Raw genomic sequence first — 19,647 nt, 5'->3', positions numbered from 1 at the left:
TGTAATGGGCTTGTGTAGAGATATTATGTGAGGGTATTATTGATAGCGCTAATATTCACGATGGAAAAGAAGGAAAGACAGGGATAATAACATTCCATCACCGCCTTCTTTTTTGGAGGTGGTGGGGTTCTGAGGATGTACCGCATCGTTGTGGAGGCGAAGAGTGCGGATAGTTGGTGCGTAGTGAAGGTGAACTCGACGTGATGTTTTCCATTCTGCACTTCACCGGCCAACGAAAAGACCGGAAAGGGAGGGGAGCGATTTCTGCCACCAATTTCTGGTGGTGTTGTGGGCTGGGGGGGGGGGCGTTTTGATATTTGGGGAGGGTTTGGGAAGACTTAAAAAAAAAAAAAGAACAAGTTACCCCTGGTGATTTATGATATCCGATGGAAATGGGTTGGGTGCATCTTTCCTCGCCCCCCCCTCCTCCCCGCATGTGCTTCTCTTCTGTTTTGTAAGTATGTGAGGAATAAGGAAAATTGAGAGGATGTTCATTTTGGACACCTCGTGGGGTGCCACACTGCGGTGTGGAATGTAGTTGTGTTGGGAAAATTTTTAAGTATCCGTTGTGATCCGAGTAAATTTGCAAGCGTGAAGTTGTTCGGTGGGGTTCCCACAGCCAAGGTGAATTTCGCTGTGATGCAAATAGGGTATTCCCCTATGTAGTTTAAGATTTCAGTCAGCGTGTGTGTGTGTGGGGGGTGTGTGTGGGTGTGGGAAGGCGCTTATCGGAGCAAATGTGGTTCATGTGGGGAGGTAGTCATGATATTGAGGGGGTTATGTGGAAATATTATGATATCGTATCAATGTTTGTAGCACAGGCCAAGCTTACGGAGGAGGAAATACACCTTTGCGAACGGCTCACTGAAAAATAAAACCAAAAAACACATGGCGAGAGCCATTATACTGGGAACACTGTCGCACCCAATAATTTTCTTTTTTTGTGGCGGAGAGGGGATGCTACTTCCTACGGATGTGTGTCATAATAAAGGTGTAGAACAAAAGTTCACGGTGGTACAAAAATGTGTTTGAAGATATGAAGCGGTGTGTAGAGAGGCTAGTTAAGGTTGGGTTGGAGGGAGTGTACCCAAACGGCATCAGTGAAAGTGGACGAGTTTAGACGCTAGGAGAACCCTTAAAAGCACTTCGTTGACGCCAGGATGGAGAACTTCAACTGACGGTACGACCAGTATATGGGTGGTGGCGTTTCCGTACAATGTGACATAGAATAAGTATTTGGACAGGCGTTTACTTTCTCCACGGGGACTTATATCCCTTAACTATAACTTCCTCCAAATGGTCTGACAACGCCACACTCAAAACAAACTTCACTTCCATTATTGTCCGTACGGGGCGAGATGATTGGGGGAAAGGAGGACCACCGCAGCTTACAGGTGGAAAGCATGCGTTATAATACTCCACGAACCGGCAACCCCGTAATCCCCACTCAAGAAAAAAAGGGAGGAAAAAAAAAACAGCGCCACCTCACAACCGCCACCACAACGTACAACCTTTCCTTCGCGGTTCCCACCTCACACAACCCCCGCTTCAACATACGAAGTTGCGTTCGCAAATGGTGACTGAGATATGTTTTCCCATTAGCTCCTCGAGGAAGATATTTTCATAGAGTTGTGTGGCGAGGGAATGGGCACAAAAATATGCGCGATTTAGCCACCTGCCGTTGCGTTGGCGCGGTAAGGAGGCATTCATTTTAATGAGGTGGGTCGAAGTTGGTGAAGAATCCACCGCCCTCATTAGTTGTGCCTCCGCTGTTCACTACGCCTGAAAGGGGGCTGGAACTTTTGTTACCCCAACTAGTGAATCTGAAGAAGTGGTTCTTCGCCATCGCGTCTCCCTCACTTCTCCGCTTGGTCACAAAACGTAAGTAAGTCAAAAAGGCTACTCAGTGTTGCGCGAGTCTGAAATTGTCAAGTTTCAGAATCCAACAGATGTTTCAAATCCCTAGGAGGTTGCTTTCAAAGCTTACATATCCATTAAAAACGCCAGGGGCGACATTTGCGCGCACACACAAACACCAACACGGGCACACCCCTTTCAGTGTATTTGCCTGCCGCTTGTATGTGTGTTTGACCCCCAAGTAACTCTCGAGAATGGTCCCCCCACTTCCACACCTATAAGGTTATCCACGGATAAGATGTAACCTCGTCCCAATCTTATTTTCAGCACCTTAAAGTCACAGGGTTCAACAGCTTTTTTTTTCCATAAAAAATAACAACCACTACATATACGCATGTACACCACCCTGTGCGTACAAACGGCCGCTACCGAAAGAAGCGTAAAAATGCAACAAACCTCCTCTAGAACAGGGATTCTGGCGGCAAATGCCACTACGGAGGGCGTGCCAATGGAAACGGGAAGGGTGTAGTACTAAAAACAACGGCGTAGTATGCTTTTTAAAGTATGGGAGAGCGCTGAACACCATAGGATTACAAAAGCACCCAACACAACGTGGGTGTAGCTTCGTCAAAGCACTTGCATAATTTTACAGGTATACATGTGAGTGTCCGGGCACGTTAATTTAGGGGTGAAAATATTAGCGGTATGAAAGAAGTGTGCAGTCCAGCGAAATGGGCTGTGCAGAGTGTTTTGGGGATGTGTCACCTTCACGGGATTGTGCATGGCGTAAGTTTGCTGAGCGGGCAGAGCTTTTCGGGTTCAGGGAAACTGTTTTTTTTTTCCAGGTCTGGGGGAGTAGCCGAAAAGCCGCTAGATTCACCGTTGAGTTTCAAAATTTTTGTGAGGTCAATGGTAAATAAACTTTAATAGGGAAACTGGTCTTAGGGCTTAGTTCTTCCTGATGATTCGTTCCGGATGCAGTTTCGTTCATTTCCGTAAAATATTCCGCCCAAACTTGAAATCATTCCTTGCTAGCGGCCAATGTGGCTGCCACGCCCAGATTTCGCGTTTCCTTTCCTCTCAAAATCGTCCAGTGAAACGTTTCCTTAAAGTGATTATGGGGCTCATGGGATCGCTATCGCCTGCCAACATTTCTGTTGCTCTCTCAAGCTCTGCATCCCTTGGGGCACCGATATTGTTACCGGTAGCACCGGTTTAATTGTCCCAACAACTTCCCGTTTTCCTGGAATCACGCACCGCCTCCGTTCCAATGTGACACATCTCTTCTAGCGTTGCCGCACACTTTCCGCTTCCGTCGATCATCCCTACGAGCTGTAATGCTGTGTTTCTTTGCCACCTCACTGCAGATGTTAATCGTCTTTTTGACGGCATCTTCCATGTTGTTCCGGCATTGCCGCGATCCCGTCAACACCCACAATCGCCTCAAACCCCGCCACCTCATCCTCCTTTCGGTTGCCAAATTCAGGTCTCGGTTCCTTCACTTGTGTTATGCCGCAAATCTTGCAAAGGATCTCAAACTCCCCACTGCTGTGCTGAGGCCCGGTCTCGGATCAGATTCTCCAGAGCATTGTTGATTTTAGCGGACGAAGACACACAGATGGTAGACAAAGCAAAAACTCGAGAACAGCATCCCCTCGTCGTGTTTTTCCGCTACGGCCGTGCAGGATGGCAAAGGAAACGTACCCAGTCCACAAAAGAATCCAACCCCAGTTGGTGGGCAACATTGCTGAGATTTCGTCGCACGCAAACAAACAAGACATGCTCAAAAAAGCACGACTGATATTTGTTTGAAAAGCGGCAAACACGAGGGCGACGGAATATTACATGCAATCAAGCGCCAAAAGAGGATGCTTTTCAGACATAATAAACCGGCAATATCCTAGAAGTCATCCAATACCTGAATGGCTGAATTCAGTGGAGGTCTGGTGCTCCGACACCAAAAATCAAGGTGCACTCCATACTTAAAGCTCCTTGGACATTGGCTCCAGAGTGTACACAAATTTGCCATACGTGGGTGGGTATAAAAGCAAACGCAAAAGACAAATGGAGGAGGGCTCATACGCCGAAAAAAATGGGGATATTCAATAAGGACTGAAACGTTTGAACAAATGAACTGGTGAGTTTAGACGCTTCATCGGGCACAGAAACGGTAATCTTCGGCAACATGGAAGAATACAGAATTAAAGGGACATCTGAATACTGGGATGCAGTCATTGTGCGGAAGCGGTGCCAATTGAAAAGGTGCTAAATACGTTACTGGAAACAATGAAAGACAGAGTCGCGCGGAGGATGGAATCCCGCGCTGTGTATGGAAGGGTGATTTTCACAGTCAGTAAAAGGAATGCGGTGATTTCGGTGCAGCTTATTTTCTCCCACCACGTTGCTTGGATAAACAGTGGAATAGCAGATGAGATTGCAATCAAAGAAAACAAGGGCAGAACTGTGCACCTAATATGCATCGTTGATATTTTGGTGGGAGACATAAAGCAGAAGCGCAAAGGGGAATACGCTACACTCGAAACTGGATTAGGGTGAAACGCGCATCAAAGCGATCTTCACGTCCCATTACTGCCGTTGCTGGCGGCCGGTCGTGCGGCTGATCGAATGATGGTGGCGATTTCATTATCTATGAGGTCGCTGTACAAGTTGCTTGTGTCGTCGCGACCTCAATCGCTTAAACGTTTTTTTTTTATAATGCTCCTCAGTGGACGTGCCGTCAACGAATTGCCATCTAGGTTGGAGCGCACTATATTTGCTTTACGGAAGACATTTGTAGGTTATGTCCGAACTAGTTATGCGTGACCAGTTGCAAACGTTCAGCTTTTAGTCCTCGGTCTTCCGTAATGGCGAAAACAGCTTACTTGAGAGTGAAAGGCTTCTGCCTCTTTTTTTTTTTTTTGAGCCAAGCGTAGAAGAGCATAGTGAAGTTTACAATTTTCATTCAGAGGAGTGGGCAGCTTTTTGTGTAGTCTATTCTCCTTTATAGGGGTGTTCCTCTCGAATGAAGAAAGTACATGTTGGAAGAGAATGAGGGGTTTCTCAAGTTCTAGGAGGAATTGTGCAAGGTTCTTGGTGAACACTATCTTCTGCATATTTTCGCCCTCAAGCCCGAAGTAACTGCGGAGCACTTTAGGCTTGAGCGCACGAGTATGTGGGTGGGATTCCCTTCGCAGTCGTTGGAGTGTGTATGTTTCCTTTCAACGCAGATTTCATGTTTTTTGATGGCGATGTATAGATGAACCTGATGTTGAGTGGGACGTCTGATTTCGGTTTACGAACGTGAAGTGTAGATGAAATCCTCTGACGTTGAAGCTCCGGAGCGGTGGTGGAGATTCTTTTGCTACGGAGAAGGGATGCTGTCTATGCATTCCCCCGAAGTGCCCCATCAGGCTGTCTTTTGATACATGCGTATGACGGCATTGCGTGCAACAGGTGTCATTTACACCTATAGTTACCGTGTCCCAAATGAGGGATACCTCTTGTTCTGTGATGGAACGGCTCCGTTTTGTACCAGCGTTACTCTCCAGGGGATGGCCTCTGCGGTGTTGAATATTGGTGTTTGGTGTTGTTCCCCCTTTTGATTGTGATACAAAGCCACATCGCGTGCATTGTAGCGGCTCAGATGTGCCTGCTGGGTAGTTCACTGGATGCCCTCTCGTTTCCGGCGCTCGGGAGCCCTTAGTTGGAATACTTGCATTCTCTTCGAGTTACCGTTGCCTCTTTATTTCTTGCGACTCCGTTTGCGGTTGTACTTCGCAGTATTTCATCCCGTGACGTATCACTAGTCCATTTTACGTGTGAAATATGTAGCCGCGAGGTCCATATATCGCTTCATTTTCTCCAGGGGTTGAACTGGTGGTGTTATCACTTTGTTCATTGGTGTTGGGTTGATGCGGTCGGTTTTCACTTTGTGTGCCTATCCGTTTCTCCACCACTGGAATGATGTGCTAAAGCTGACCTCTGCTCTTTATTCCATGACGTATTGTCGAGCCTCTCTGCTAAATCAATTTGAACCCACAGATTCCTCACTGGAGTGTGTTTTTTTATCATATTCAGTGTGGATTATGGTTCCGCCAGTGTGGGGTGGAAAGGGACTGTCGTTGGTCATGTAGTGTTTCTGCGGCCCGCGCAATGTTAGTACACCTGCACTCTTAGATTGAAAGCCACGTTCTGCGCAAACCCATTTGTGCTGTTTGATATTTTGACCTTTTTTTTTCGGGTTCCGGTCCCGCAGCTCAAGCGACCAACGGTTCCTCTCCGTCATGGCTTTTTACTTTTTGGGCATCGGTCCAAGAGCGGGTAACCGCTGCACTGTTGGAGCGACAGGGACGCCGTGATCCAAACAACAGCCGCATCCTTGTTACGAAACCACCCGAGCAGACATCACTTCCCCACACACCGGAAATCCTCCTAGGAAGTAGAGTTCTCTGCAACTACCCCAGATTGCCAGTTGGCGCAAGTAAAGATAAAAAGGACAAACAGAGGCGAGCTGAGTAAACTGACATTTGGTTGTGACCACAGGATCCACGTGTGAACCCGTACCACCTCTGCTTCGGGTTGTTTGTAAACGTTTTATTTTTTCCGAAGCTTCACTGATACCCGTTCTACTGCCACACAGGAGGTACAGCGATATGTATGGAAAAACAGATACATTGACAACGCACGGTAGTCACTGGTAAATCCCTCAAAAAAAATAAAATGTACGAATGTCGATATTGCCTAGAACGCGATCACTTCCTTCACTGCCTCGTATACTTTCGCCTCATTCGGTAAATACAACTGCTCATGTAACGGGTGAGGCGTGTCTAACCCACACACACGCTTCGGGGGCGCCTCCAGTGAAAGAAAACAGTCCTCGACGATGCTGGAGATAAGCTCCGCACCAAAACCACTAGTTTTAGGGGCTTCGTGCGTCACGATTACCCGACCAGTCTTCCGAACGGACTGCGCCACCATCTCTCGATCCCATGGTTTTAATGACCGAAGGTCAATAACCTCCACCGAGATGCCCTCCTTTTCCGCACGCTGAGCCGCCTTCGAAGCAACCGCAACTTGTGTTCCATACGTGACAATAGTCACATCCTTCCCCTCCCGGACAATCCGACCGGTTCCCAGCGGTATTGTGTAATACGATGGCTCAACAAGTTCCACCGCGGAGCGGTACAGGAGCTTTGGTTCAAAGAAGATACACGGATCCTCCTCCTCAACACATTGCAGCAATAACCCCTTCGCTTCCGATGGAGTGGAGGGCATAACAATCTTGACACCGGCACAGTGGTTAAAATAACCCTCCACACTTTGGGAGTGATAAAGCCCTCCATGCCCCACAGCTGAGCACGGAGAGCGCACCACGAGCCCACCACAGGAGAACTGACCTCCTGAGCGGAAGCGCATCTTTGCGGCCTCGTTAACAATTTGGTCGAAAGCCGGAAATATGTAATCTGCGAACTGCACCTCTGCAATTGGTTTCCATCCAACGGCAGCCATTCCAATTGCGAAGCCAACTATGCCTTGCTCGGAAAGCGGTGAGTCAAAGACCCTTTTAGAACCATACTTCTTAGCCAAGCCAAGTGAGCAACGGAATACACCACCGAATGAGACGTCTTCCCCGAACAGCACCGTCTTCGGGTCGCGCAAAAGTGAAAGATCGAGCGCAGAGTTGATTGCCTGGAAGTAAGTCATTTCCACCGCCGCGGTCGTGCTTGTAGGGACTCCCTTTCGACACGTCAGAGACGCCGGTGAGTGCATATGCCTTTCCGCCAACTTAGGAATGGGGAGCCGCATCGTGATGGCACCGAAGCAAGTGTAACTGGCCCACCGCCTCATACCACGGGGTTGCCTTCCTACAAACTCAACAAACAACAAATAACCCCAGCGGTGAAGTGTTGATCTATGTGCACACACAAATGGAAGTTAAGCATGCGGACTACACAGCTTCAGTTACGTTAAAGTGGTTTTCTTTTGGTTGCAACTGCATCACCGCTTACAAAACCTGCGGCGACTGACGACGCAAAAGAAGAAAAAAACTTCTGACGAAGAAACACGCTGAACACAGCTACTGGATTCCTCCGGGGATGATTATACCAATGTGTGCAAGCATCTGCGAAGTAAAAATGCGTGGCCGACGCCCCTTCTGAGACACTAACACCGCAGTAATACCCCCGAAACATGACTCCACAATTCCCCTCTTCTTGCACAGTCCCTACACCCCCCCCCAAAAAAAAGCTCCCGTCACTGCATGCGCCACTAACTGTCATTTCCAACACCGCTCAAACAAACATCGCAACCCTCCACCGAATTGTTCAATACCTTTCCGCAAAGGCTCAACGAAATGTTGCGTTGGTTGGCACATCAAGCAAAAAATTCAAAAAGCGCTGAGGATGCGCGTGCCCTCCCACACTTTGTTCCAAGCGACCAAAGGGGCAACGCCGTGTCTCCGCCTCTAGCACATCAACATCGACCCTGCAACGAAAAGTTTGCAACTTCGGTTTACCTCTTTACAACGATCTAATATCATCTGAAGGAGGGGGGAGGGGGAGGGCAAAATAGATGTGGTGAGTAGTGCGCAATAATAATAACAATAAATACATATGAAAGACGGGGAGAAAGTCTAGCGGTGTTTTCTTGTTTTTTCTTTTAAAAAGTAATACATATGCACTCCGGATGGCAGTGCTCCCCATCTACATGGGCCAATGCTCTTTACACAAAAAGGGTTGTGGGTCTACGCCTGCATAGAGTAAAGTCTCTTGTTCTGGTTCAGTGTAATTCTATTTACGACGCCAAGTTCCTGCTGTTTCCAGCGGTTCTCCTCAACAGTGTGTGCATCTTTTGCGAGGAGAACTAGTTTGTTTTGCCGCATCCGGTCTTCCCTTGCAAACGCCAAATGTTCTGCCCGTTTGTTGTTCCTCTTTTGCTTTAGCATATCACATGTGGCTTGAGCCTTCTTCTGTGCTTCATCGTTCTGTGCCTCCTCGAGAGCGGCCCTCTGTGCCTTCTTGATCGCGATTTCCTCAACGCGCGCGCGCCGCACATTTTGACGTCGTTTGGCACACATCAGCAGCAACGCCTCCAATTTTTCACGCTCCTTTTGCCTCGCGGCCCGAAGTTGAGCCCGCCGCTCCTCCTCAAGATGAGCGTTTTCTACCTTTAACCGACTCAATTCTTCCCTTAGTTCGCGATCAGTCATCGTATGACTCACATAAGAGTGGGAAGGCACCTCGCGACTCTCAAAATTCATTTGTGCCTGCTCTTCCTTCCGCTGGCGGTTTCGTTCTCGCAGCGCCTGCATCTCCTGAATGATGGCGAGCCGTTCTTCCCTTATCCTTTCTTGTTCCTCGTTTGCCTCCTCCTTGAGCCTCTCCCTTTCATCTCGCACACGCGCAGCAGCGGAGAACCGAGCTCTGTTCATGCGCTTCAAAGCCCTCTCACGCTTTTCTAAATTCTCCTTCTTTCTTTCCTCCACAATGCCCTGTTGGTAGGTTTTGTAAAATTCTTTCTGAGCGGCATAGGCTTCCTCTAGCGAGAGTTTTTCCGACCTACACTTCTGAGTCATAGCTTTCTTCGCTTCTTCAATTGCTTTTCGCTTTTCTGTTGCACTTTCAGCGATTTGCTTAATTTTTTCCTTGCGCCTAACGACCTCTTCAGCTTGTTCCTGCTCTTCTTTCTTCCTTTCCCTCTCCCTCCAGTCATCGTATTCTCGAGCGTCATGAAGACTCACCTCCACTTCTTTCAATGCACGTTTCCTTTCTTCCTCTCTTTTAATATACAACAACGCCTCCCTCCGTATAGTGCCAGCAGTCGGGCGTACTTCAACTGGCTTATCCGTCACCACCTTCACTTCGGGTGGTCGAAGTTCTGAGGATGCGGCTGCAGCTCCAGCTTCCCCTCGCTCCTGTATCTTCTTTCTAAAAGAGGAAAGCGGGCGCCGTTGCATGAAACTAAACCCAATGGGCACCGTCGGAGTCTTGCGAGGAAGCACTGCGGCCGTTGGCGGTTTTGAACAGTCGATACGCGGCGGCCGCTCCTCAGGGATAGTGAACATCATTTCTCTTACCTCCGCTGGTGGAAGCGTCGGAGGTTTAACTTCCCAGAGCGATGAAGGTGGAGCTTTGACAGTGGAAGCTGGTTTCGCGGTGGATAAAAGCCTCTTACACACATCCTCCTCCGTCGACTCACGTACTGGCACCACGCCACCAGGGACTTTCGCCTGCAACCACTCGACAATATCTTGGCGCACTTGGGTCGCCACATCTTGCAGTGTGTGACAAACAAAGTTTTCAACAAAGGAAGAATCATAATGCGCGTTCCAGTAACCACACGAGTGTTCCGTGACACCCTCCGGGTCGGTCATGTACTCCAAGTAATCCACGAGAATATTTGTAGTAGTGCTGCGATAGAACATTTCCCGTAGATTGTGACCTCCTACTTTTTCGTACCGAAACACCACAAAATACGCGATAAGGTACATGGAGCATCTGTCTAAATTGGTTCGCCGGCAGTAATCACAAAAACCTCTCAACATCCCTTCACACACTTTCTCAAAATGAAGGGTGCCTGACACGGCGTCGCGTACTAGGGCTTCCTGCCCATCCTCCAGTGTACTACATGTCATAAGCGTTTCATCCACAATAACGTCCGTGTCGCGCGTATCAGACTTGTTTAGGCACGGACCGAGGATCTCCACCATGAGTTCCCATAGGTCTCGCGGTTTCATGGCCTATAATGTATCTAAGCAACTCTGACAAAGCGCTACTAGCTTATTTTGTGCGGAAAACGTTCAGGAGCACGGCAATAATAATAATAGATAAGTCTATGAAAAGTGCGGCAGTTAGCGGCGGTACATACGGATAGGAAGGCACAAACAAGCGGATAAGTAAGTGCATGAATGTCGTTAATACTGAAAGTGTTTTTGGTTTGCTTTGCCCGTCATCCACAAGTGAGAAAAACACAACCCTTTTAGCTGTTAACAGAGTTTCCACGATGTGTGGTAGGTTTTTACCGATCTCGCCATCCAGCCTCCACCCATACGAAACAATACCACGCACGCCGAAGAAAGACAAAAGGAGTCATTGACAACCTACTCATTGCTAAGAGGAGTGGAAGCAGTTCCGCTAAGATTCACCAAACGCATGCGCAAACCGAAGTTCCTAAAGATGCCCTCTAATGTCCAATAGTTTGGGTGTTCAGAGACAAGGTATCACTGTCGATGTAGAAGCTTCCAGACCCCTTCTGTCGCATGAGATCGGCAATAGTCCTGGACGCCTCAAGGCTTCGCAGCGTAATAAAGGCTGGGTTCTTCTGCACGGCCATTCCAATAAGCTTGGCCGCCTCCGCTTCACCCTTCGCCAACAAAATTGCGCCTTCCTTTTCCTGTTCCGCTTGTTCAACACGCCACTTCGCTCGTTCCGCCATCTGCTGGGCGACCTGTTTCGCCTCTACAGCACTCGTGTATTCCTTACCAAAACTCATTTGGGTAATGGAGACATCCGTAATGTCAATATGAAACCGCTTGGCACGTTCGGCCAACATTACCCCAATCCGGTTGCTCACCTCCGGGCGCTTCACCAGCAAATCCGAGGCGTTGAACTGTGCTATTACGGCGCGAATAATCTCGTTCACCAGCGATGGCAACACAGTTTCTGCATATTCCATTCCAACGTTACGGTATATGTCGGGGAGGGCGCTCACGTGCGGCTGGTAGAGGACACGTACAGCCAAGTTGACCGTCTGCAGGTCACGACTCCCAGTTGCAGTCAGCACTTCTGTTGGCTTATTTCGGATATCGAACACAACAGGAGTTTCAAGAAACGGGATGGCGAAGTTGGCTCCCTCGCCGTACGTTCGGTTTTTCAGACCTGTGATGGCATTAAACTTGACCGCGCAGCAGCCGCCATCAACGAAGTAAATGGATTTGTACAAACCTGCACAAACCAATCCCCCAAAACCGACCAGAGCTGTAAGCCCTGCGATATCACCAAAATTACCCAACCTCTTGCGGATTTCAGCAGCAATTCGTGAAAAATCCGGTGGTGGAGGTGCCCGGGACATACCAAAAATATATATTAGGAACCGATAAAATATGACACTACAACCTTCCTTGTTTCTTCACGGGGGCGCTCACGTAACAATCTTACCACTTTTCACCTCTGCTTTATTTACTAAACTGGTTAGTGATACACTCGTGGCGAAAAGAATAACTGAAAGAGTACTGAGAATAAACAGTGAGTGTGTGGCGAGTCGGGAATCGAGAGCACAGGAAAGATCTGCACTGTGAAAACGCCTACAAGATATCCTCCTAAGCGTGAAGTATTTCTTTTTACAAACGGCAGGAATAGCGAGAGGCACAGGATGCACGACAACACAAAGACAACCAGCCACCAGTACCAGTGTAACGCGGCACAGGTGCAGCCTCTTTGCGAGTAGGGTTATTCGCCCCTCACTTCGAATTTTGATGCAGGAAAGGGGCACACAATTCATGTAGCTTTTTTAAACGTCGTCAAATCGACTTGCATCGTTCTGATCAAAAGCCACAGAACTCACGGCAGCGAATTGAAACCAATATCAATGCTGAAATCCACAGTATAGTGGCGGCCAGCAAACATTACCGCCACTATCACGAGTTTACTGAAAACACCCAGTGTCCCACTAAAAGAGAGTGCTGACCACCGTGGAGGAAGTGATAATCCACAACCCGAGAAGGCACTCACAACCTCAAACATTGTTCGGGTTATCATGTCGTAGTAAGGAGCGTCCGGACCATCTGGCCACTCCTCCTCAAAGATAAGAATACAAAATACGGCAACAAATAACCAAAATTTGCGCGAGGTGAATGGTCTGATGGCGTACGCAAGAGGAACCGACTTCCATTTCTTATAGACACGATACGTCGGAACAGGTATGGGAGGCACATACATCGCCATTATCGTAATCGCAATGTGAGAGTCACTGTAGTCCAAGCACGATAGAAAAGATGCACCACCAAACCGAACGATAGCAGCCTGGCAGAGAGCAAGAAACACTTTGTATGGTGCTGAATATGGAGCCAGTAGGCCATCGCCACTCCACTGCTGAAACCAAAAGGGGGCCGCCGCTATAACTGTGATGACCACCCAAGCAACGCCCAAGTAGACAGTCTCCCTCAGGTCGAACAAAAATGTGTGCATCGACGCGGGTTGCTTGCTTTTTAAGATGTCGCAGAAAGCCCTGTCCCACGTGCTGTATCCCTTAACTCCACCTTCGAACTCGCCTTCCTTAGCACCTTTCTTCAGTGGCACGTCAACGCAACCGAGGAGCGCCGCCTCCTCACCATTATCCGCAGGAAAGAGACTTCGTTGTCGTACAGTTGACGTCTGTCTGAAGCTGGAAAAAAGCCGTTTCACACCGCTGAAGAAAAACCACTCCATGCGCAGGAAACAGCGCAGCAGCACGGGAAACATCGTAAACCCCAGTGCACAGCCGACGCTGGCCACCGCTACAACTGCCGGGTCATCGACATAGGGCTCCATGGGAGTAAAGATAGCGCCATGAAAGGAGGCAACCGCCAGCAGAACAACATCGGGAACCCTCAAATTTGATCGATTGAACATTCCGAGAAAGAACGCTAGGCTTATGTGCACGAGGATCACATACATAAGCGTCGTGACGACACACAATGCGGACGCGTACCACAACCGCATTGATTTACTCAGGTAATTGCCTCCAAGCGCGTTTCCACCATCAGAATCCTTTGTGTCTCCTTCGAGCATCGGGCAGAGTTTACTAACCGCCCACAACCGGAGCAGGGGTTGGTAGGCACTTGTTAAGATCGCCCCACCTGCCAGCATCATTACGTGGAGGAAGGCATGCGTTTCCGCTTTCCATTCTGCAACCTCCACAGTGCTCAGCCCACAGCAGCACACGGCAGACATTGCTGCGAACAGGGCGTCGACGAAGGCCAGATTGTCCTCGGTGTAACATAGCGCAGTGGCCCCAGTAAGAGCAATCAGCATTATATATGCTGCATGCAAATAGATGTAATGCCTCCTTATAAAGTTGATCCGCCGAACAAGACACTCCTGTGCTTCTGTGAGGGAGAGTCCAGCATCGGTTTTCAACTCAAGTAGTTCCGATATGGCCGACAGAGTGGTCTTCGCCCCAATCCGAGTGTTAAAGCAAGGAACCTCACCAGCATCCTCACACTCCCTGAGTCCTCGGTCCAACCTCACACGCGCACCGCCCTGGTGTGCCCGGTCCCTCACGGGTGAAGTGGCGCCCACCTCCAAACCTACAAGACCAGTTGATGCGATCCTGTTTGATACACAGATCGGAGAAGAAACCGTTTCTCCTTGACTGGCCATATCGCGTGGTAAGGGTGGGGCAAACGTCTTTTACATGTAAACGCTACGCGTACGCGCGGGCATTTACCGCGCACAGCGATACAAGAGGGAAGTAGAGTTGGTGGGTTCGGGCGTTGCTGCCGATAAGAACAGGCATCAGTAGCTGCGCGATTGCAACAAAAAAAAACGGCCTTCTGTCAAGGGAAGCATCCACGAATCACATGCTCCGTGGAAAGAAAACTGCACAAAGATATGCCGCACTGTTAATGGATAAATTGGACTCAACGTTCTAAAAGGAAGCGAGCTCTGCAATGGTTACATAGACGATGCCCTTCTCTCCCCGTCCCTTTCGCGCTTCGTTGAGTAAAAGAGATGAAAATAATGGTTACAATTTTTTTTACATACTTTGGGGGGGGGTGGAAACCAACGGATACTCGCCTTTTATTTGGAAAAACTTCACTGTTCCACCTCCAGGAGGCCCCCGTAGAGACCACAAAGTGAGGGTACGTGGAAATGGCCCTTATTCAAGCTCGTTTTTAGCTGTGTGCCGCGCGAAGCCACATGCTTCTGTGCCCTGCCAAACGCGCGGCCCTTCACTAATGGAAAATAGGGTGCGATTCTCTGTCTAAAATGTGCTGAAGCCATCTGATCCTCTTTGTGTTCTAGGTTCGCGGCGAGAGCCTGCATATTTTCTTCTCCACGCCGTTTGCCCAAACGTTCCGCAAGAAGCACCTTCCTATAAGCTGAAGCTTCCTTTTCGTCCAGGAGATGTTTCTTTTTTGCGACCTTTCGTTCAATAGTTTCATGTTTGCGGTTCACCGCCTCTTCCCTTTCTTCCTGTTGTAGCGTGTCGTACATGTTTTGCATATCCAACGCACTACCGGTAAGGTTGGCTCGCATAAGACGATCCCCCAAGGTGCGCACGGCCACCGAAAGCGATGACATCGCAACGGGTTGGCGCAACACATCCTTTCGTGTCGCCAATCTGTACGACTCCAGTTCCTCCTTGTGCGCACTGCATATATCATTGTACTTGCGGTGAAGGTGCTCCGTTTGTACAATGTCACTCATGGCAGTCTTTAGTCTCGCACGTCGAAGCCACTGCTTTTTGGAGTCGTTAAACGCCTTCCACTCGTACTCCTGATCCTTTTCGAGCTGGTCCAGTCGCCGGAGGTTTCTACATGCGATGTTGTACTGTCTGTCCTGCTCGATCAAACCAGACACCGAATACGCGTCGCTTGTCACCGCAAGGGCAATTTCGTCGCGATCAGCAAGCTTCTGCATCGAGACGCTCCTCCGCCCTATCTCTCTCTCCTACGAATATATCTCGATTCCTCAGCTCTGTCCACACCTTGAATGTGGAAAACGTGATACTACGCTATAAGCAATAACAGGACTGTGGGGCTTAAGGTGCGGAAAGTGGGAAAAAGAATAAGGTGACGAAAGGAACGAATACAAGAACAAAGGTAAGGGAAGATCAGTCCGGTCACGGGACGCACCAACGGCGTGTAGACATCCGTCGAGGGAGCCTACGCAACTTTGACAAATATTATTTACCCACCCAAACTCCCAACTCCATTCAATATAACAAAAAAAATAATATGCATGTGTATTAATATCGATAGCGATAGTTACATGTGAGTAAGTAACGAAAAAAATAACATAACATACCATAACATCAATCAACCCACATTTCGGTTCACAATACGTGGACCTCCTAAATTCCTAACTTTCATCAGTAATCACCGATGCAGTAGGGGAAAAGGGCAATTGAGGGGGGAGGGGGGAAGAAGTAATCCAACACCACCGTCACCAGTGACCCTCATTATTTTTCTTCTCGCCCACACTTCTACCACCATCGGCATGCCCCACCCCTATATACCACCAATGGAGCTGCTATCAGTACTCTACCTCCTGCCCCGCGAAAAATCCCCACTTTTCCTCCCACTCGTCACACACCATCATTACGTACGGACCGAAGTATGCCACGTTGTCGATTGGGTGTACCCAGCGGCTCTTCGGCTCATAAATGTATTTGTCGCGAAGCACACGGGCCCTCATCACACGGCGGTCTCCGTGTACGATTTTGTCCTGTGGGGCGCGGGTACGGGCAGCACGGTTCCACCAGCCATGTGCATTGATGAGATCATCCTGAAGGCAGCCATATTTATGGTATTGCAGGCCTTCGTAGAAACACATAATTTTGCTAGCGTACCACTTTCCGTACCCACTAAGTTTACTTTTGTCCGTGTTAATGACCTTCTCCCAAGGGTATTCCATTTTGTATGGATGCGCATGGTCCGTCACAGGAAGAGCAAGTAGGGCACGATAGTCCACCCTGTTTGCTTTGATGGCAGTTTGGATGCGCAGCGCCCGCTCAATTTTGTGGGCGTTCTGGACTGAGAGATACTCCCTGTACATGTTGGGGTAAAAGAAGTGACCAAGGTAGTAGCGGAACCCTGCCCAAATGCCCTGGGCCATGAAAAGAGGAGCTGTTGACCGCATTTTCCCGCCTTCCAACCGCACCTACACGCTTCTCTGCCTGTTTTTGCTTCCTTACACGTGTCTAGCGGATGTCCCTGAATGTGTCCGAGAAAAAAAAGGTATCGCAACAACGGATAGAAATGAATGCTTGGCGAGACCAATAGAAGCTACGGGAGAGGACGATATGCCAATAAAAATGATGATAGCAGGAAGGTGTGTGTGGGGAGGGCGGATAAAAAGCTCACTTCAGTAATGACGTCGCATTTTTACCAATCATTTATTCACGCACCAGTACCCGTGCTTTCGTTTCGTTGGCCAAACAAGGACTGTTGCAAGTGGGAACAACCCAACTGCGATACCCCACACGAACTTCTCGGCACCTTCTTTGCTGCGCCCTTTTATGAGAGTATGTCCTAAAACCATCCTTAAAGATTCTCCTTAAGGTATTCGTTGACCTTGCTGAGCGCCGAACGAGCCGTATCGGTCTCGGCATCCGCCATGAATGGTGCGACATCATCAGCAACGTTCTGTGCGGACGTCTCAAGAACAATGCCGTCGTCTATTACCTCGTCCACTGCCAGTACAAGCGCATCGTATTTCTCCAATATACCTTTGTGAGTGATGTCTTGCGTTTTCAGTATCCGCTGCAGGGCGTCAACAATGCATCGAAGAACGGTGTGCATAACCATTTCATTTTCCTTAATGTCACCAACAATTGCGAACGTTATACTGCCCCAAACATGGAACAGTATACTGTGAACATCGTGAAGCACGATGTCTCCGTCCTTTGATGCCGCCCAATTGCGTTTGGGCGCCGAAACGGCGTCATATATAACGCGTTCCAAGGCGCGTTGTTTTTCTAACGTTGTCAGCACACCACGTGCTTTCATATCTTCGTTGAGATAATACTTGACAAATACGCGGTTACCTGAGTCATTGAGGACGACCACGCCCTGAATATGATGCATGTACTCCATACTTGCAGCTCGTCGCAGTGGGAACCTGGGAGATGACCCTGCTTCAAAGCACCTATAGATGTGAGCAAATTTCTTTCCGACTGATTCACGAAAAGCAGAGAAAGACCAAAAGAAGTAAACACAACAAAAAGTAAAAATGAGAGAGCTATAAAAAAAATAAAGTTCATGTCGGGGGATACTGCATTCCATCATCATGTATAAACTTTCGGTTCACTTCGTTCCTCCTTTGTTCGTTACCACTTTGCCATGACCCACGGTAGTGTTGAAGTTAGCGTCATCGCGTGGTTGCACGGCGAAAGGTTGGGAAGCAAGGAACAAATGGTGCACTATGCACAGAGGAATGCATATCGGCATAACAAGATAAAAAGGGGAAGGAAGTGAGAAAAGCAAAACAGTTTGGTGACTACACCCACTGACACACCAATCCGTTCCCATTCACATTCATTCATCCTCCAAGCAAAAGACTGAAGAAAAAAAGATGGAGAACCTTGCCATGCTTTTACCACCGACTGACTCTAGCGTACCTCCTGGGGGAGACGATCAGCCACATCAACGCAAGGCATGAAACAACAACAAGAAAATATGGTGTGTAACTCACCACATATTTCACTACAGCAAGATTCGCCACGAACACTGAAAACAGCACACTTACATCACTGTTCACAGCGTACACAGGAAAACTGTCCGCGCAAAGATTCAGCACAGCGGAAGAAGTAATTATGCAAAGTATAGCATTGAACAGGAATGATGTGGTAAGCGTCTTGCTAACCTCCACAGGGTAGATGTGGTACAAAGCCAGGTTTCCTCCGAGTTTAATGCAGCCTTTTATTGTGCAGCAAAGTAAGTAGAACGCAAAACAGCTGTACACGGTTACACACAGTGTTAATGAAGTGTCACTTAGTTGGCGAAGCATTCCACCATACATCGGATGCGTGTCTGAGACATTGCTCAACGTTATATATAGAATCCACCTTATCGATAGAAACGTAAAAACTAAGCCGGCCAAGAGGCATAGATAGCCCTGCAACACTTTGCCCCCTTGTTGGTGGTAAGAAATTTCTAACGTTGTATGGTATGCCTCTAACTCCCTCACGGCTTGCCTGAACGCCAGCACTTTTCTGGCGTGTCCACCATACGAATGCTCGGCGCTTGTTTCTTCAATCATTCTTCCCTTATCAATAAGGCGCTGTGACTCCCTCGCAACTTCATCCCGTCGGTAGGCGTATTCGGAAGCAGTGATGGGCCTTGGTCGATCACGGAAGTACAGCAAGAACTCCTGCGGGACGGCTACTAGTCCTATACCACCAAAGGTGCACAGAGGTATCCATCCAGCAGCACACAGCAACGCAATAAGATAAACGAAAAGCGACACCTGAAGACGGAGTGATTCCCCTTGCGACTGATCACTGAACTCCTTGATAGACTCGAAGCTTGTGACGGGTTGAATTGATGTGGAATACGCCGTGTATCCGACGTTGGCATACCCGGCAAAATGCCATCCGCAGTAAAATGCAGATGAGGCAAGTACCACAACCAACAACGTCATAGCTACAGACACGCACACTCTCTTCCAAGCATTCGAGTTATTGTGATTCCCGACCTCATGGTACACCAGCACAAAAGGGCATATAACAAGACCAAAAATCACCAAGGCGACAGCAACAATGGTCCACAGCAACAGCACATTCGATTTGGACTCAGGGATGAGTGCTGCATACTGCAAAGCTGCAACACTGTATGGGAGCATAAGTAAGTTGTAGGAGACAAGCGTGAAGGACACCACGATGATCAGCTTCCCGAAGAAACCATCGTTGTTGTCACCCTCAGAACTGAAAATCGACACAAGATGGATGATGAGTCCGAACACCATAAGGGCCGCCAAGGCCGCCATGAGAAAAAATACCCAATCCATGGTTTCTCAATAGCCGCTGCCTCTTCCACTTTTCCTTTTCCTTTCCTCCAAACAAAGCTATAAAATCAGTTAAAAAGGATAT

The 19,647-nt window shown here is 48.6% G+C and overlaps 11 protein-coding genes across 11 annotated transcripts; 1 reads left to right on the top strand and 10 right to left on the bottom strand.

The window, feature by feature from the left end:
* Positions 1-97: 97 nt before the first annotated feature.
* On the bottom strand, positions 98-436 carry Tb10.70.2870 (hypothetical protein; the record flags this gene model as incomplete). The annotated part of the gene is made up of 1 exon (XM_817591.1): positions 98-436. One exon carries the CDS (start codon positions 434-436, stop codon positions 98-100), a length of 339 nt encoding a protein of 112 aa, XP_822684.1.
* Positions 437-3,475: 3,039 nt separating this feature from the next.
* Tb10.70.2880 (hypothetical protein) lies at positions 3,476-3,658 on the top strand (the record flags this gene model as incomplete). Its single annotated transcript, XM_817590.1, has 1 exon — positions 3,476-3,658. The coding sequence occupies one exon, from the start codon at positions 3,476-3,478 to the stop codon at positions 3,656-3,658; it is 183 nt and encodes a 60-aa protein (XP_822683.1).
* A 1,429-nt stretch (positions 3,659-5,087) lies between these two features.
* Positions 5,088-5,264, bottom strand: Tb10.70.2890 (hypothetical protein; the record flags this gene model as incomplete). The annotated part of the gene is made up of 1 exon (XM_817589.1): positions 5,088-5,264. One exon carries the CDS (start codon positions 5,262-5,264, stop codon positions 5,088-5,090), a length of 177 nt encoding a protein of 58 aa, XP_822682.1.
* A 1,333-nt stretch (positions 5,265-6,597) lies between these two features.
* Positions 6,598-7,704, bottom strand: Tb10.70.2900 (2-oxoisovalerate dehydrogenase subunit beta; the record flags this gene model as incomplete). Its single annotated transcript, XM_817588.1, has 1 exon — positions 6,598-7,704. The coding sequence occupies one exon, from the start codon at positions 7,702-7,704 to the stop codon at positions 6,598-6,600; it is 1,107 nt and encodes a 368-aa protein (XP_822681.1).
* Positions 7,705-8,599: 895 nt separating this feature from the next.
* Positions 8,600-10,591, bottom strand: Tb10.70.2910 (hypothetical protein, conserved; the record flags this gene model as incomplete). Its single annotated transcript, XM_817587.1, has 1 exon — positions 8,600-10,591. The coding sequence occupies one exon, from the start codon at positions 10,589-10,591 to the stop codon at positions 8,600-8,602; it is 1,992 nt and encodes a 663-aa protein (XP_822680.1).
* A 446-nt stretch (positions 10,592-11,037) lies between these two features.
* On the bottom strand, positions 11,038-11,925 carry Tb10.70.2920 (prohibitin, putative; the record flags this gene model as incomplete). Its single annotated transcript, XM_817586.1, has 1 exon — positions 11,038-11,925. One exon carries the CDS (start codon positions 11,923-11,925, stop codon positions 11,038-11,040), a length of 888 nt encoding a protein of 295 aa, XP_822679.1.
* A 488-nt stretch (positions 11,926-12,413) lies between these two features.
* On the bottom strand, positions 12,414-14,213 carry Tb10.70.2940 (transporter, putative; the record flags this gene model as incomplete). Its single annotated transcript, XM_817585.1, has 1 exon — positions 12,414-14,213. One exon carries the CDS (start codon positions 14,211-14,213, stop codon positions 12,414-12,416), a length of 1,800 nt encoding a protein of 599 aa, XP_822678.1.
* Positions 14,214-14,648: 435 nt separating this feature from the next.
* On the bottom strand, positions 14,649-15,476 carry Tb10.70.2950 (hypothetical protein, conserved; the record flags this gene model as incomplete). The annotated part of the gene is made up of 1 exon (XM_817584.1): positions 14,649-15,476. One exon carries the CDS (start codon positions 15,474-15,476, stop codon positions 14,649-14,651), a length of 828 nt encoding a protein of 275 aa, XP_822677.1.
* Positions 15,477-16,091: 615 nt separating this feature from the next.
* Positions 16,092-16,697, bottom strand: Tb10.70.2970 (hypothetical protein, conserved; the record flags this gene model as incomplete). Its single annotated transcript, XM_817583.1, has 1 exon — positions 16,092-16,697. The coding sequence occupies one exon, from the start codon at positions 16,695-16,697 to the stop codon at positions 16,092-16,094; it is 606 nt and encodes a 201-aa protein (XP_822676.1).
* Positions 16,698-17,101: 404 nt separating this feature from the next.
* Tb10.70.2980 (coatomer subunit zeta) lies at positions 17,102-17,653 on the bottom strand (the record flags this gene model as incomplete). Its single annotated transcript, XM_817582.1, has 1 exon — positions 17,102-17,653. The coding sequence occupies one exon, from the start codon at positions 17,651-17,653 to the stop codon at positions 17,102-17,104; it is 552 nt and encodes a 183-aa protein (XP_822675.1).
* A 499-nt stretch (positions 17,654-18,152) lies between these two features.
* Tb10.70.2990 (hypothetical protein, conserved) lies at positions 18,153-19,565 on the bottom strand (the record flags this gene model as incomplete). Its single annotated transcript, XM_817581.1, has 1 exon — positions 18,153-19,565. The coding sequence occupies one exon, from the start codon at positions 19,563-19,565 to the stop codon at positions 18,153-18,155; it is 1,413 nt and encodes a 470-aa protein (XP_822674.1).
* Positions 19,566-19,647: the final 82 nt, after the last annotated feature.

This window comes from Trypanosoma brucei, chromosome 10, assembly GCF_000002445.2.
Source record: "Trypanosoma brucei brucei TREU927 chromosome 10, whole genome shotgun sequence".
NCBI lineage: Eukaryota > Euglenozoa > Kinetoplastea > Trypanosomatida > Trypanosomatidae > Trypanosoma > Trypanosoma brucei.
This window is presented reverse-complemented; position numbering and strand designations above follow the sequence as displayed.